The 14,440-nt window shown below is 35.4% G+C and overlaps 1 protein-coding gene across 1 annotated transcript; it reads right to left on the bottom strand.

Annotated features, from left to right (window-relative positions):
- Window positions 1–414: 414 nt before the first annotated feature.
- EMB1006 (Pentatricopeptide repeat (PPR) superfamily protein) lies at window positions 415–3,538 on the bottom strand. Its single transcript, XM_010245220.3, has 2 exons — window positions 2,641–3,538; window positions 415–2,276 (listed from the first exon to the last, which is right to left on the bottom strand). The coding sequence occupies exons 1-2, from the start codon at window positions 3,474–3,476 to the stop codon at window positions 980–982; spliced, it is 2,133 nt and encodes a 710-aa protein (XP_010243522.1). The 5' UTR covers window positions 3,477–3,538; the 3' UTR covers window positions 415–979.
- Between the last annotated feature and the right edge of the window lie 10,902 nt (window positions 3,539–14,440).

Genomic DNA, 14,440 nt, shown 5'->3' with positions numbered 1-14,440 from the left:
TAGGTAATTATTATGTTTAACTGTGTTGGGGCTGTTTCACCATTTGGAACAATAGATGAAACACTCCCTGCTGAACCTGCTGAATCTAAGGCTGTTTTTGGTAAGAGAGTAAATGCTGAACCAAAGCAATTTGCACTCCAGTTCAGTTTTGCGAGTGTTTGGTAAGAATACATTTAAACTAAAAATCAAAGGAAATTTGTTTTCTCACATTTTTTGCATTCGAAATGGGAGCAAATTTTGCTTCCATTTGGTCAATGTAAAAAAAAGGTAGACTGCAGTCTTGAAATTCCTGTTTGTACCCATCACAATCGAATATGCTTATGCTTGGTAAGAATACAAAATTTATCAATACGAAACCAAACCACGTTTGCATTTTCACGAATCTAACAAATGAAATTTAATTTGCACTCCTGGTTTATCAAAAATGGGATGTGTGCAAATCAGTCCCCTGAATAATTAACGATCAGACATGACATGGATCTTCGTGATTACTTTCGAGTACAATATCAAACACTGCACAGTAAGTACATAAATCATGCCTTTAATAAAAAATGGGATGTGTGCAAATCAGTCCCCTGAATAATTAACGACCAGACATGACATGGATCTTCGTGATTATTTTCGAGTACAATATCAAACACTGCACAGTAAGTACATAAATCATGCCCTTAATCAATAATCAAGTAGAGCAAGAGATCGGGCCTGTAGCTTAGCTTAGCACACCCTTCTGCAAGCGTACAGGCTTTGGGGAAGAACTTGTATCCACAGCACATGAGAAGAGCTTCTCCTTTCTCCTCCAGCAACTTTGATTGTTCTCTTGAAATCAAAAGATTGATCCTCACCAAAGATACAAGAAGGAAGGACTATCTGCAGCAGGAATAAACCAATAAACAACACAACTGTTGCAGGCAAGTCCTTGTTATTTATCATACATCCCCACTGCAAATTGCAACCGCAACTGCTCGAAAGAGTAACAGAATCATCGCACTGCACTAGATCGCTTTTTCTTGTTCTTCCACAACTCATCTTTCTTCCCCTTCCTCTTGGATTTCAATAATCCTAAATTGCTATTAATTATACCTAATAGTGCACTCTTGTCCTTCCTGTTCTTTATTGCAGCTTTCACATCTAAAATTGCCCTTAACTTCTGATATGATTTTGCATCTGGCACTTGCTTGTTTTTCACCATCTGCTTGTGATAATAAAATGCTCTTCTGAAATCACGAACACGGACATAGGCATAGATCATGGTAGAGTAAGTTATAGAATCTGGCTTTAGATTGAGAACAGCCATTTCTTTCAATAGCTGTGGCAGTTTAGAGTGTTGCCCTCCCCGTGCATATGCATTCATCAGCATATTATATGTCATCACTGTTGGCTGCAGGCCAATCCTCACAAACTCAGAGACCACATCTCTTGCTTCAATGTATTGACCTTGTTTAGCAAACCCATCAAGGAGAATGTTAAATGTCACTCTTGTCCCTTCAATTTTATTACTTATCATTGATTTCCAAATTTCCATTAGTTTTTGGGTGTCACCAGCCCGTCTAAATGCATCAAGAAGGGCAGTATAATTTTCTATGGAGGGTTCAATTCCTTCCTGTTTCATGTTTTCAAATGCCATATAAGCCTTCTCATGCCATCTATCCACTGAATAGGCATGGATTAGTGCAGTATATGAATGTGAAGTCGGTTTTATACCAACCTTCCTCATCCTTAAAAATGCATCTGCAGCCTTGTCACTCATTTTCCTCTTCCTTCCATATGCACTAATCAGGCAAGTATATGATTTCACATTTGGTTCCAAGCCCATATCTTGCATCTCCAGGAGCAGATCTTCAACAATCTCAGGCTGCATTCTTCTACTGTATGCGTCCATTAAAATGTTGTATGTAGCAGAGGTTGGCTTAATCCCTTTCTCCTTCATCTCAACGAAAAGACCTTCAGCTTCTTCAACCTTGTTGGCTTTACTGTAAGCATCAATCAAGGTGTTATATATAATGGCATTTGAAGAGACACCCTTCTTCTCCATTTCTGTTTGGATGATTAGAGCTTCATCTTTCAACCCCTCATCGCAGAAGAATTTTATAAGAGCACCCAAAACTTCCAAATTCCATTTTACTCCTTTCCTGTTCATTTTCTCAAAGAACTCCCATGCCTCTTTGGCATTCTGACCCCGTTTCCTCATGACTGTAATAAGAATAGAACATGTTACATGATCTGGCTGAATATTATTTGTTTCCATCACCTCGTACAACTGCCAAGCATCATCATACCTGAAAGGAAAGCACCCAATAAGAACAAGACTCTAGTTAATTTCATGTAGTCTGACATTGCACACTATTTGGGAAGCTGAAAATAGAGGTTCAACATAATCTTATATTATATCCATAATCTGGAATGTTGAGTTGAACTTGACACGCACTTAGTATTTGAGATAGGAAGTATAGCCAGTGGTTATATACATCACAAAGGTAAAACAAATTCTTCAGCCTAGGTAGTGCCGTAATGGATAATGAATGCAAATAGACATCCTATGATCTCATCTTCAGGTAATAATTTTTTTGGGTCTATAAATCATTCGACAAATCTAAAAGGGAAAGACCGTAAGCTCAGGAGAAGATATTAAGAATCCTATACCTGCCACAGACCGACAAGCCTGTGATTGCAGCATTGTAGACACGCACGTCTCTGAATTGCTTCCCGGATGGTAAATTTCTAAACAAAATCATCAACTTCTCCACCATGCCTGCCCTACCCAGGATCGGAAACAGAACTGAACAAGCCCTTGGTGTAACAAGTGATGGCTCCTGCGAACCCATCCACTCGAAAAAGTACAGACAACCCATAACAAGACCCTCTTGTCCCATCAATTGCAGCAGCTCCACGCAATCTCGCTCCCCAATCTTCCCTGCATAAGAACCCAGAAGCTCACCTAATGTCAAATTTTCCGGAGGATTCCTAGCGATTTGCAAAATTTCTGCTAAAATGCCCTCTGCCGGACATGAATCCGAAACCTCAGAACCAAACCCTTCATTTCCTTCTTCCTCTTCACCTTCTTTGTCAGCTTCGGCTTCTAAGCAATCAAGTTCTGCTAGATGCCACGAAGTCCGGCGGTTCTTTTGAAGGTGGACTCTGCCTTCCTTTCCGGGGTCTTGAGTCGCAGAGCGAGACTTGAAGAATTGGACAATTGGGTCTTCAGGGGCTTGTTCTGGTTTCTGCTCTTCTTTTTCTTCTGCTGTTTCTTCTTTTTCCTCCTCTTCGATGAGAAAAGGGAGAAAAATAGGATCTGGAGATTGAGAAACGGATTGTGGAGTTGCAAAGGAAGAGTGAACTCTTAGGGTTCTGGAGTAGCGAAATAAGTGAGGTGTCCAGTAGTAAAATGGTGCAGCAGCACTGGAATTAGGGTTAGGGCTTGTGGAAGCAAAGGAAATGGAAGGGAAAGAGCAACTCAAGCATGGGTGTTTGAGCGCCATTGTTGCAAAGCTTCCGATTTCCAACGAACAATTTCGAGTGGATAAACTTCCGAGTTCCGGTTCCCCGCTTCGACATTAAGTCACATTTGCTAATGTACGCATATGGCCTGCTTCACCCCTGCCTATGTTTTTTTTCATTTTTTTTTTTACTAACACTCCAGGGCTGTCATTCAACCCAACTGGCCGAACCGAACCGATTATATCAGTATGTGATTTTGTCCTGCTTAATAATTGGATCGATTCGAATTTCTGATTCTTGTTTGTTTCAAACCGTTTATATAAAGGTTTCCTAGTTTTTTTATTTATTTTTTATATTTTGTCTACAAATGACAATAAATAATGTATAAAATAGTTTTGATTAAAAATACTTGATTTATTAACATATAAATAATTTAATATTTACTGTTAAAAGATCAAGTTTTAAGTTTTTATTTATCCAAATAATTGTAGCTGTCAGTACAATCGGGTCTATAAGGTCCGACTCAATTATTAATCACGACGATTTTGGGTTTATGATTTTGTTCCGATTAATAATCTGTTTGGGATTGATACACCCTGTACTTATTCATGGACCATGGTTCCTAGTATTTTCCAGTTTTCACTTTTCATTATTTGTTGATGATGTTTTGATTTTTGCTGAAGCATTTGCATAAATGGATTTTTTTTTTTTGTTTTATAAAAGAATTTAGGGTTTACTACAAAACGAGTTAAAATGCTGCTAAAACAAGTGAAAACGAAAATGAATGGATTACATTTGGGCATTTCTCCTTTTTAGTGAAAGAAGAATGCTTTTCTTGTTTTCAAGATAAATAAATAAATAAATATATATATATATATATATATATATATATCCAATAAGAAAACTGATTACAGCCTTACAGATATAAGTGTTTATCAGTTGGGCATTTTTACAAGCAAATAGAGGCAGCCCATGAGTTAAGTGATTTTGTGATCTAGGTAGATGTACAAAAGATAAAGTGTCAAAGTGACTATTGCAGATGAGTTTAATGAATTTGATCAATTCAGTTGCACTCTTTATTTTTTCTTTGAAACTTGTTTATTAAGGCCCAGTTTGGAAAGAGTATAAATACAATACAAATGTAAAACAAACGGCTTTGCACTTTATGTATTTGTAATAATATTTATATTCCTTCCAAACTGAGCCTAAAGTCCTATGATATGTCGAATTTTCATTGATCTTGCTCTTTCAATCGCCCAAGTCAGTGCTCTAATTTCTGCATGGTAGGGTCCTTGAGTCTTACATATGAGGAAACCTGATGACTGCTGAGAGAACAGCTTGGGTTAAGGCATGTTTGGTGATGTTTCCAATCCCTGCATTTTCTTGCATTGGATCATAAGATCCATCAGTATTTGATAAAGAACATGTATGAGTCAAGTTATGACAAGTCCTAATGGTCCATGTGATTTTGGGGATGTGTTGTATGCACAATGGGATGGAAATCGGATTTGGTCTTTGCAAGACTATCTTCGACCATCTTCACACACACTCTCTCTCTCATAGCCGTGCATTGGAAATATCTTTACATGAATAAAAACATACAAGTGCGGAGATGTTCCCAATGTATGACTGCAAAAGGCTCTGAGAAAGGTGTGAGGATCAAATCTGAATTCAATGAGATGTAACTCTTCTTCCCTTATGCTCTTTATTGAATGGATACAAGCCTTAGATTGACTTCACTTTTTCATCCTATATTTTGGATAGATTGAAATAGAGATTGAATGGGTATAAGGTTTATTTGCCATTTATCTAAGGCTTGTAGGATGGTTCTTGTTAAATATGTGTTGGGTTTTATTCCTCTTTCGTTGAATCTTTGTGATTAGATTACCCACTGAAAGTCTAAAAAACTTTGTTTGAAATTGATAAGCATGAGAGGAGATCTTGGTGAAAGCATGATATCTCTAAGGGTGGATTTAAATGGATTTATTGGGGGTTTCTTTAATTTGTTCTCTAAAAGATGTTTGTGGACTTGGTTTAGGAAATTTAGGGAAATGAACAGAGTTATTGGTCAATTTGGCATGGATTTTTTTTCTGCCTTTTTTTCTCTGAACCAGCTCTGGTATAGGGCTTTGACAAGGGCCCATCGGTCCGAAAGTGTGCCGGCTTCTTCCCCTTCCTTCGATTATTCCAATCTCAACGTCTCTGTAACAGTCCAAAAATGCACTAGTGCAGCCTTAAAGGATTCAACACTCTAATTAATAAAAAATTGTTTTTTCTACATGTGTATTGAATTTTTTTCTACAATTTCTTTTTAATTTTTCATACTTTAATCATTATCATGACAACCTCTTATTAGTAGAAGTCTAAAAGTGACAAAGTTTAGGTTTTTTGCATTCAATAAAATAATAAATAATCAACTAATGACCATAAACCTTTTATATTTCAAATTTGAGTATCCAAATTTCTCAAATTGTTCAAATAGCCAATCATATGTATTAAATTATCAAAATTCTCTATCATCACTTTTTTCCTTGAGATCTTCTAATAAATCATCCATATTTTGTTTACCCAACATTTTAGAAGAAAGGAAATAACTTAATTGGTTTAATATGTGCAAAGAATAAATGAATAATAAAAATAAAAGAAATCTATTAGGAATATAAATGAGAGGCAAAAAATGAGCAAATAATATTTTCTTGTGGAGAGAATAGAAAAACTGACAAATTTAAGAATTAGGATTCTAGATTTCTAATCACCCAAAAGTGTAGAATAATAAGAAAAAAATCCCACTTGATTTGGCAAAACAATGAAGAGAGAATGATGAAAGTTTTATTTTTGGTCCTTGTTGCATTGAACTCCTCTAAAACCCCAAGAAACTAGGAACTCTATTTGTTCTATTAACTTTTCATTTTAATCTTTTTTTTTTTGTAATATAGAAGTTACCAAAGGGCCCTTTCCATATATTTAAAATTAGAAAATACTAAGAAAACCTTTTTTTGGTATTAAAGAACTCAATTGTCATAGGTTTTTGAGGTTTATTTCTACTTCTCACACCTTGAAGGTTGAGGCTTATGCCTCTTTCTGACGAGGGCTTATGCCTCAGACCAATGGTAGGATGGTCCTTATTAAATATGTACTGTGTTTTGTTCATATTTCATTGTACGTTTGTAAGTAGATTATTAACTAAAATTCTGTTTGAAATTGATAAGCATGAAAGATCTTGATGGAGGCAGGATACTTGTAAGAGTGGATTTAAATGGATTTTTTAGGGGGTTCTTTGTTCTCCAAGAAAGGTTTGTGGACTTGTTTTAAAAATGTTGGGAAAATGATCAGAGTTATTGATCAAGTTGGTTTGAAGTTTTTCCCATTTGAATCAACCCTAATATAAAGTTTTGAGAAGTATTTATAGGAATAGCACTTTTTATTTCCAAACAAGATTAAAAGTGGTGACTCTTTTATGTGAAAATCTCTAGTTGGGACTTGGGGGCATTGAAAATATTGGAGACTATTGAATGGATAGGAGGTGGCTGTAGTTCTAATTTGACTATAGAATTTCCCCCCCCCCCCCCCCCCCCCTTTTTTTTAACAAGGCCCTTATGCCAATTCCCAAAGGATCTAAGGGCCACTTGGCCAGGTGATGAGCTATCTGGTTGTCACATACAGATGCATGTGCGCAGAGGAATAATAAAAAACTCCAACAAGAGGTGGACTATGTCCTGTGCATCTCCCTCAGAATCTAACTTGGAAGATGAAGAGAGCTTGCAAGTTTTAAGCCTTAACCAAAGGCCAATCAGTAATGGATGCATTGCAAATTTGCAACTAGTAATTCTGATAGCTTTGCTCGAGACATAGCTACCTCAAATGAGTCTCAGCAGATCAAACCAGCACCATAATGAGAAGAAAAAGTGGCTGCACCCATGTTCATATTAAAAGTATGAAATGGTGGAGGAATCCAATGATCAGGACCTGCATGGATTGAAGAGCTCCAATTCAAGATGCAGCTATAGCTGGACTCAAAACCCCATCTACAATCTGTTTTAAGTGAGAAATTGAGAATGTGAGTTAACATTTTGGGTTACAACTGGATTGGATTTTTAATGGGCATCAAATGCAGGGGGGGTGTTTGGTACAGTAGTGTTGAGTTGCCATTAGGGGTGTCAATGGACCAGTTTTGGGTTGGATCCTGTTCAAATCAAAATTAATTTGGACGGATTGGATGGACCAACAAGGCATATTGAATTGGACAAGTCCAGACATAATGGTCCAAAGTATTTATTGGATTGGATTGGACCTAGTTCATTCATAATGAATTTATATTGGATTAGGTTGGATTGAGCCAATATCTGATCCATTTATAGAAGATAAGAATATAGGTGCCAAACTGACAATGGACTAGATTTAGGTTGGAACCAATCTAAATTAAAACAAATTTGAACAGATTGTACATCCAAACATTCAATTGGATTAATCTAAAATAGTCCAAAATATTCATTGAATTAGACCTGGTCCATTTGTAATGGATTCACATTGGACTGGAGCGGATTGGACCAAACCCAGTCCAATTGACACCCCTAGTACTTGCCTTCATATATTACAAATTTTCTAGTTAAAATGGCATACGTGTATGATGTGACAATATATATTTTTCACAGGTTAACCAAAAGCAACAGTAAGTTGGCAACGCACACTGTACCAAATATTCCTATGGATGAATTAGACCCAATCCAAATCCAGTCCATTGACAGCCCTTGGTGGGCCATTAGGTCCACATTCCAGAGGACCCAAAAGCCCAATCATCATTCATGGGCTGACTGAAAAAAATGATCAATATGACAAGAGAGAACACTACATGTGAACATTATTTCACGCGCATACTAAAACCTCTGTTGGGCATACCAAGGACATGAAGCATGACAATGAAGCACGACTACATTGGGTTGTATTACTTCCAGCTATAGTTTTATCTCATTTCAGTGAAGCCTTCAGTACAAAGTTCCCCCTTAACAAACAATTAAGGGTTGTGTCTGGTTGAGCAATTCAGTTTTGCCCCAAGTTAAGCATACAGCACCACGAATTTTAGATGTCTATTCTATCACCTAAGGCTGTGTTTGGTTTGAAGGAAAAAGTAAGGAAAGGAAGGAAAAGGTAAGAAACCTTTACAATAGGTTTTCTTACCTTTCCCTATTTTTCCCCTCAAGCCAAACATAGCTTAAAAGAATTTTAGAAGCAATTCATAACTAGAACAGAACAAGGTGTACTTCCAATCTGTTGTGGGCAATGCAAAAATATTGAAGATTGAAATCTTTGCCATTGAAATAAATTGAAAGTTATATTTGCAGGAGCCTCAAACCCCTTTTGACTCGATTAGTTTTGTTTTTGTAAATTAGAGGTTATTGCCCTCCTTGGATTCCCCTAGTGATCCTCTCCTTTATTATAAGGGAAGATGCAGATCTCATTGTAGATATGCTAAGATGTAAAATTGTAAATCTTTTATTTCCTTTTGTGAATTAAAGAACTGCTTTCCTTCAAAGCTCGGCTATGGAATCTCAGACTATGACCCATTTGATGGGCTTAATTTGGGAAGCCTTCCTTAAAGTGGGGTTAAAGGTTTACAAAAGTTCCTCCTTTCCATCTAACTTTCTGCAAAAGCAGAAAGCAAGCATCAGCCTTAGCAAAGCCTATTCCAGTGTGCATTTACATTGCCACAATTGGCTTGTTTTATCAATCTCATTGTGCAAGTTATGGAGTGTTTAGTGTTTATTAAACTGGGTTGTGGTCTGGTTCTGTTTTGATCCAGATGAACTGATTACTCTGGCCTGGTTTTCCAAATATCAATATAAACCAAAGGGCCAACCTCAGGAATTGAAGGAAATTAAACCCCTTAACTCTCAAAGCTCAAACCATGGCGTTGAGTAACATGAGTTAAAAGCCCAAGGAAATGGCTTTAAGTTGGAGCTGTCGGTCTGTCAATGAGTTGGGTTATTGTTAATTAATCGATTCCATATGATAGACCTAAATCATGCCATCGATTTCTAATCGGGGCAATCTGGTCTAACTCGATTAGACCTGATAACTTAAAACTTCATTTTTTATAATATAACCTTATAATAAAATAGTAAATTGGTTATATGTTGATAAAACAAGTTGTTTCTAACTAAAATTATCTTATATGCTATTTGTGAAATTTATCTTTTTGGACATAAAATGTAATAAAAAATAATCAGGAGGCTTTTTATATTTTATTAACTATATAATAATCAATTAAGAGCAACAAGAACCAATAGGATTGTAAAATGGACCGGGTCATGATCTTATCCGAATTGGTTCTATTTTGTTGGAATTTGGTATCTCCCTTATCAGATCGATTAATAGGATTTGATTAAAAATCGTATCACTTTTGGGTCACCTCTATTCGATCTGATCCTCATATACATAAAAGTTATTTATTTATTAAAAAATATGTTTATATTGCTTTTTTGTAATTTTTTATATTATTTATTTTTTAGAAAAAAACATGTGTATATATATATATATGAAAAAATAGTTGAAAATGTTTATATATTTTTTGTTTTTCTTTATATGTTTTTTTTTTATTTAAAAACTTGTTAAATTTTAGAGAAATTAAATCAGATTTGATCAAATTTGGATATTTGACATAACATATTTGAATTCGAAATCAAATCTTTCGATCAAATTGAATAAGAAATTTATATTATCATATCGGATTCAGATATATCTTAATTCTAATCCGATCTAATTCATTTACATCCCTAAAAACTAATTTTAATTCAATCGGTCAATTCAGTTCTATGGAATACACTTTACCCATTGACAGCTCTACTTTGAGGACTTCTTTGGATGGACAGTGGTTCCGAAGGCTGGTCAGAAGTCCAAACCAAGTGAACCAAAGAGGATAGTCCCTCCCTTTCAATTAGCACTTCGAGGGTCACACCAACCTCATAGCATAGCATGTCGTGACTGTACATTCAGAATATCTCCCAATAAATGATAAATACAAATACGAAAGATTTTTTCAATTTACGGTTAGATTAGTGTGAGGAGCGTTGTGTGAATAGCAGATGCCAATTCGTTTTAAAGCCTCCGGGACCGAAAGGTACTCTCTACCGACACAAACGCTGACAGCCTCAGACTGTCCATCACGACGCCAATCGGATCGAGATTTGGTGGGTTCAACAGAGAACTGGGGGGATATATTCGGATCACGAGCGGCGAGTGGAGACACATTTTCTCCAACGTCCAACCGGGGGACAACTGTTTTCAAGGAAGTTCACGCGGCTACCCATGTGCGCCTGTTGCCTTGGAACTCAAGGGCGGGTCCCACTCATAACATAATGGGCCTCCACCCTACACCAGATATTTCTTTTTCCTGACCCATTGCTCTGTTGGACGGACATGAACAATACCGAATTACCGTACGATAATACCTCTTCATTGACCGGGGCGGGCTTTTATTCATCACTAATGGAAATACGTTAGGCCCTAGTTCAAGCTCGGTCCGATCAATTAACCTATAACTTAGGCCTGAGCCCAGCTTTGATAAAAAGCCCGAAGCCCGAATTCGAAGCCTGACCTAATAAAAAAAATTACGATTTTTCTTATTCAAATTAGAATTAAAAATTCAGATGTTTTTTTTTTTCTTATTTAAATGAACAATGAGCCTATAAGATGGTTTTTTTCCTTTTCTTTTACGTTTTAAAATACTGTTTTACATTCTTAAATCAAAAAATTTATTCAAATTGACATTAATCACATAACCCATTTTAAGTCTAATTTTAGGTCGGGCTGAGCTATTTTGACAAAACCCAAACCCGACTTGAATTTATTACGGGCTGGGCTTTTTGACTCGAGTTTAAACCTGTGATCCTATAAACATGTTCAAGCCCGTCCAGGGGCCAGGCCGGCCCATAAACAAGTCTACGTACGATATAATCCATAGTTGCACTTTTAGCATGATCCGTTAAAAACCGGATCCAATTTCGGACCGGGTCTGCATTCGGACGTGATCCGTTAAAAACCGATTATATTTATATAATCCATGGTTGCACTTTTAGCATGTAATTTGATAATGAATCTTCTTATTTCTTAAATTTGACTTATTTAGGCACAATCATGAGTAGTTATATTTTTATAAAAAAAATAATAATAGCTATTAATATTTAATATACATTTACCTAATTATATATAATTAAATTCATCATATAGTCATTTTAGGTATTTATCAACTCAGAACAACTAAAATTTATTATCATCCTCTAAGCCTTATGGGATCAGCTACATTAATTTTATTTTGGCATTTCTTTCTATTTAGTGCCATATTCCTTGTATGTATACTTAAATCATTTCTTATTATTTCTATTCCATCTAATTTCTTTTATGTTATCCTTTAATTTTTTTTTATGCCCTTCAACTTGCAATAAATAACTTCTTTTGATAAGATGATAATTGGTTCTCACCCGGTCCAAGGATATGGACCTGATTGTGTGTATTTTTAGCATTGATTAATTTAAGATTTAGAGTTAGGGGTTAGGGGTTTAGGGTTTAAAATTTATAATCATCTGGTAGAAGCCAAGTAAAATCCCTTCTAACATGGTCTTCTTTGCAATGTATCAAATTCATCTCAGTTTAGTCATAGACTTTTTAGTTCAGAACAAGTAAAACTGATCGGACCCAAACCCAATATAAATGGGTTGGTTCAATTTGGGTTTATCCGGTTTGCCCCGACCCATTGACTGCCCTAATTTGCAAGAGGGAGGGAGCAACGTAAAAAAGCACTTGTATCAAGTGGCAAAGCAAAAATGTTATACCTCCCTTTATCCATATCTATTTGCATGAACTCGTCGTGCATGCTGTTCCGGTGGCACTCATGACATCTATCAAATGGAACGGTAGGTCCCACGCAATTGGAAGTGGGACCATTTTCTACTAGATCTAATTAGCCATCAACATTTTTAAAAAGGAAGATCTCTAAAAAGAGAGGATTTCTTCTCACGTAAAGGGGTCTTTAAAAGTTGCCACGTGGAATGACTATGTAAAGGGGTCTTTAAAAGTTTATACTTTATATTCATACCCATAGAAAGAATTTTCCCTCAAGTCCTCAACTTTCTCTGTTTTTGTCTTACTTCTGTCAAACCAGATTTTTTTTCCCATTTTCCCAGTTTTTCCTTTCTCACTAATTCAAGGAATCAAATGCAACCAAACTTTTCCTTTCTCACTAATTTTCTGTAATTAGCTTTTCTAGCCAAAATTGTTAACTTCTCTGAAGAGTATTAGAAGCTTTTTCCCATCACAGAAGTGTTTGTACAGGGAGGAATTGTGCCACGTTACCTGTGGGAAAATAAGACAAATTAGCCCATTAATGAACACCATCACCAGGAACCTGAATTGAGGATAAGAACACATGTGATATGTTCAACTATGGACATACCAAATGGCTTGTTTCGACCTTTTTCTAAATAGATCTAGTATATTTTCCTAATTTTTAAATTATTATTATTATTATTATTATTATTATTGTGTCAGAACTGAGAGTATGCTTTACAGAAAACATTAGAAAGAAAAATACTTTCTAAAATTTTGGACTTTTTATATTAAATATTTTTTAATTTTTCTATTAGTTATAATTAAAGAAAAATCCTGCATGAAAGTGAGTATATACATCAGAAAGAAGTATGGAAGTGGGGGTGATTGAGGGTCCCATATTGTTTGAACACTGGTATAAAGTTGTCCATTATGTCAATGAGCTAGTTTGACGGGTCCCATTTAGTTAGGGTGGCCCTTTGCTTTGTTGGTGCACTTAAAAGTTTTACATTGATGAAATCTTTATTTTTCTGCAAGGTTCTTCCACTTCCTAAACAATTATGACAGTAAACATTTCCAAAGCAAAAAAGTTTCCAACAAAATAAATGGATTACTATGGGCAAAAGTCAAATTCATAAGTTTATGCAATTTGCGTTTATTTTTATTAAAGTTGACATGCAAGTTCCTTAGGATGTGTTTGGTTGCAATGTAAATAAATTTACACTGATGCAAAATCATGGTAATGCAAATGATTTGAGTGTATATTTTAACCTGTTTTTGTTTCATGTTTCGGCTTATTTTGTTTAATTGCAGTACAAATGAAGTAAATTTAGATGTGAAATAGAATAAAGTGAAATCCAAAACAAAATTAAACAAGAATTTGCATTTTTTACATTTGCACTCTCATGCATTTGTACTAGTACAAATAAATTTGCACTACAACCAAATACACCCTTAAGAGTGCAAAAAGTGAATACAAATTTGTCCTAATTTAGTTTTGCATTGAGAATTTTATGGTGTTCTCACTAAACACCTAAAAGCTGAGTTGGAGTACAAATTCATTTTGATTTTTAATGGGTTTATGCTGCATTTGGTACTAAAGATTTATCTCCTTTTGTAGTTAAACATTCATGCATTTAAGATAAATCCTTAAAATAAGAAATGACAAATGCAGCCTTAACAAGCTTAATGTGCCACACATGGGATGATCAATAATTTTTTAATGAGTTTAACCGGGAGGTAAGAGCTTGTTCGGAAATGTTCAGTTTTAACTGAGCTGTATTGACTTAACTGCTTTGAAGAAACTACTAAAACTAGTACCATCGAAGGTTGCTTCATGACCGAAAGAAAGTATATCGGGACATTCTAGGTTTTTCACTAAATATAACTTTTAAGTGTCCATTAGGCTTAGTTTAGAAAGAAAACAAATACAAATATATACAATATAAATACATATAAAATAATACAAAACATAAGATTTTGTATTTTACATATTTGTATTTGTAATCCTTCCAAATGGAGCCTTAGGAAGGGCTTTCAGGTAGTGGTTTCTGGCTTTCCAAATGTGGACCCCACATGAATGGTCTATAAGATTTGTTTGGTGAAAAATCTCAAGACTATATCAGTCTTCTGAAAGGCTATCTGGTTCAGCCTCTTTAAAATTTAAATAGTTGAAAACAGCTGAAGT

The sequence above is a fragment of the Nelumbo nucifera genome, chromosome 5 (assembly GCF_055504915.1).
Source record: "Nelumbo nucifera cultivar China Antique chromosome 5, China Antique-T2T, whole genome shotgun sequence".
In the NCBI taxonomy this organism is placed as follows: domain Eukaryota; kingdom Viridiplantae; phylum Streptophyta; class Magnoliopsida; order Proteales; family Nelumbonaceae; genus Nelumbo; species Nelumbo nucifera.
This window is presented reverse-complemented; position numbering and strand designations above follow the sequence as displayed.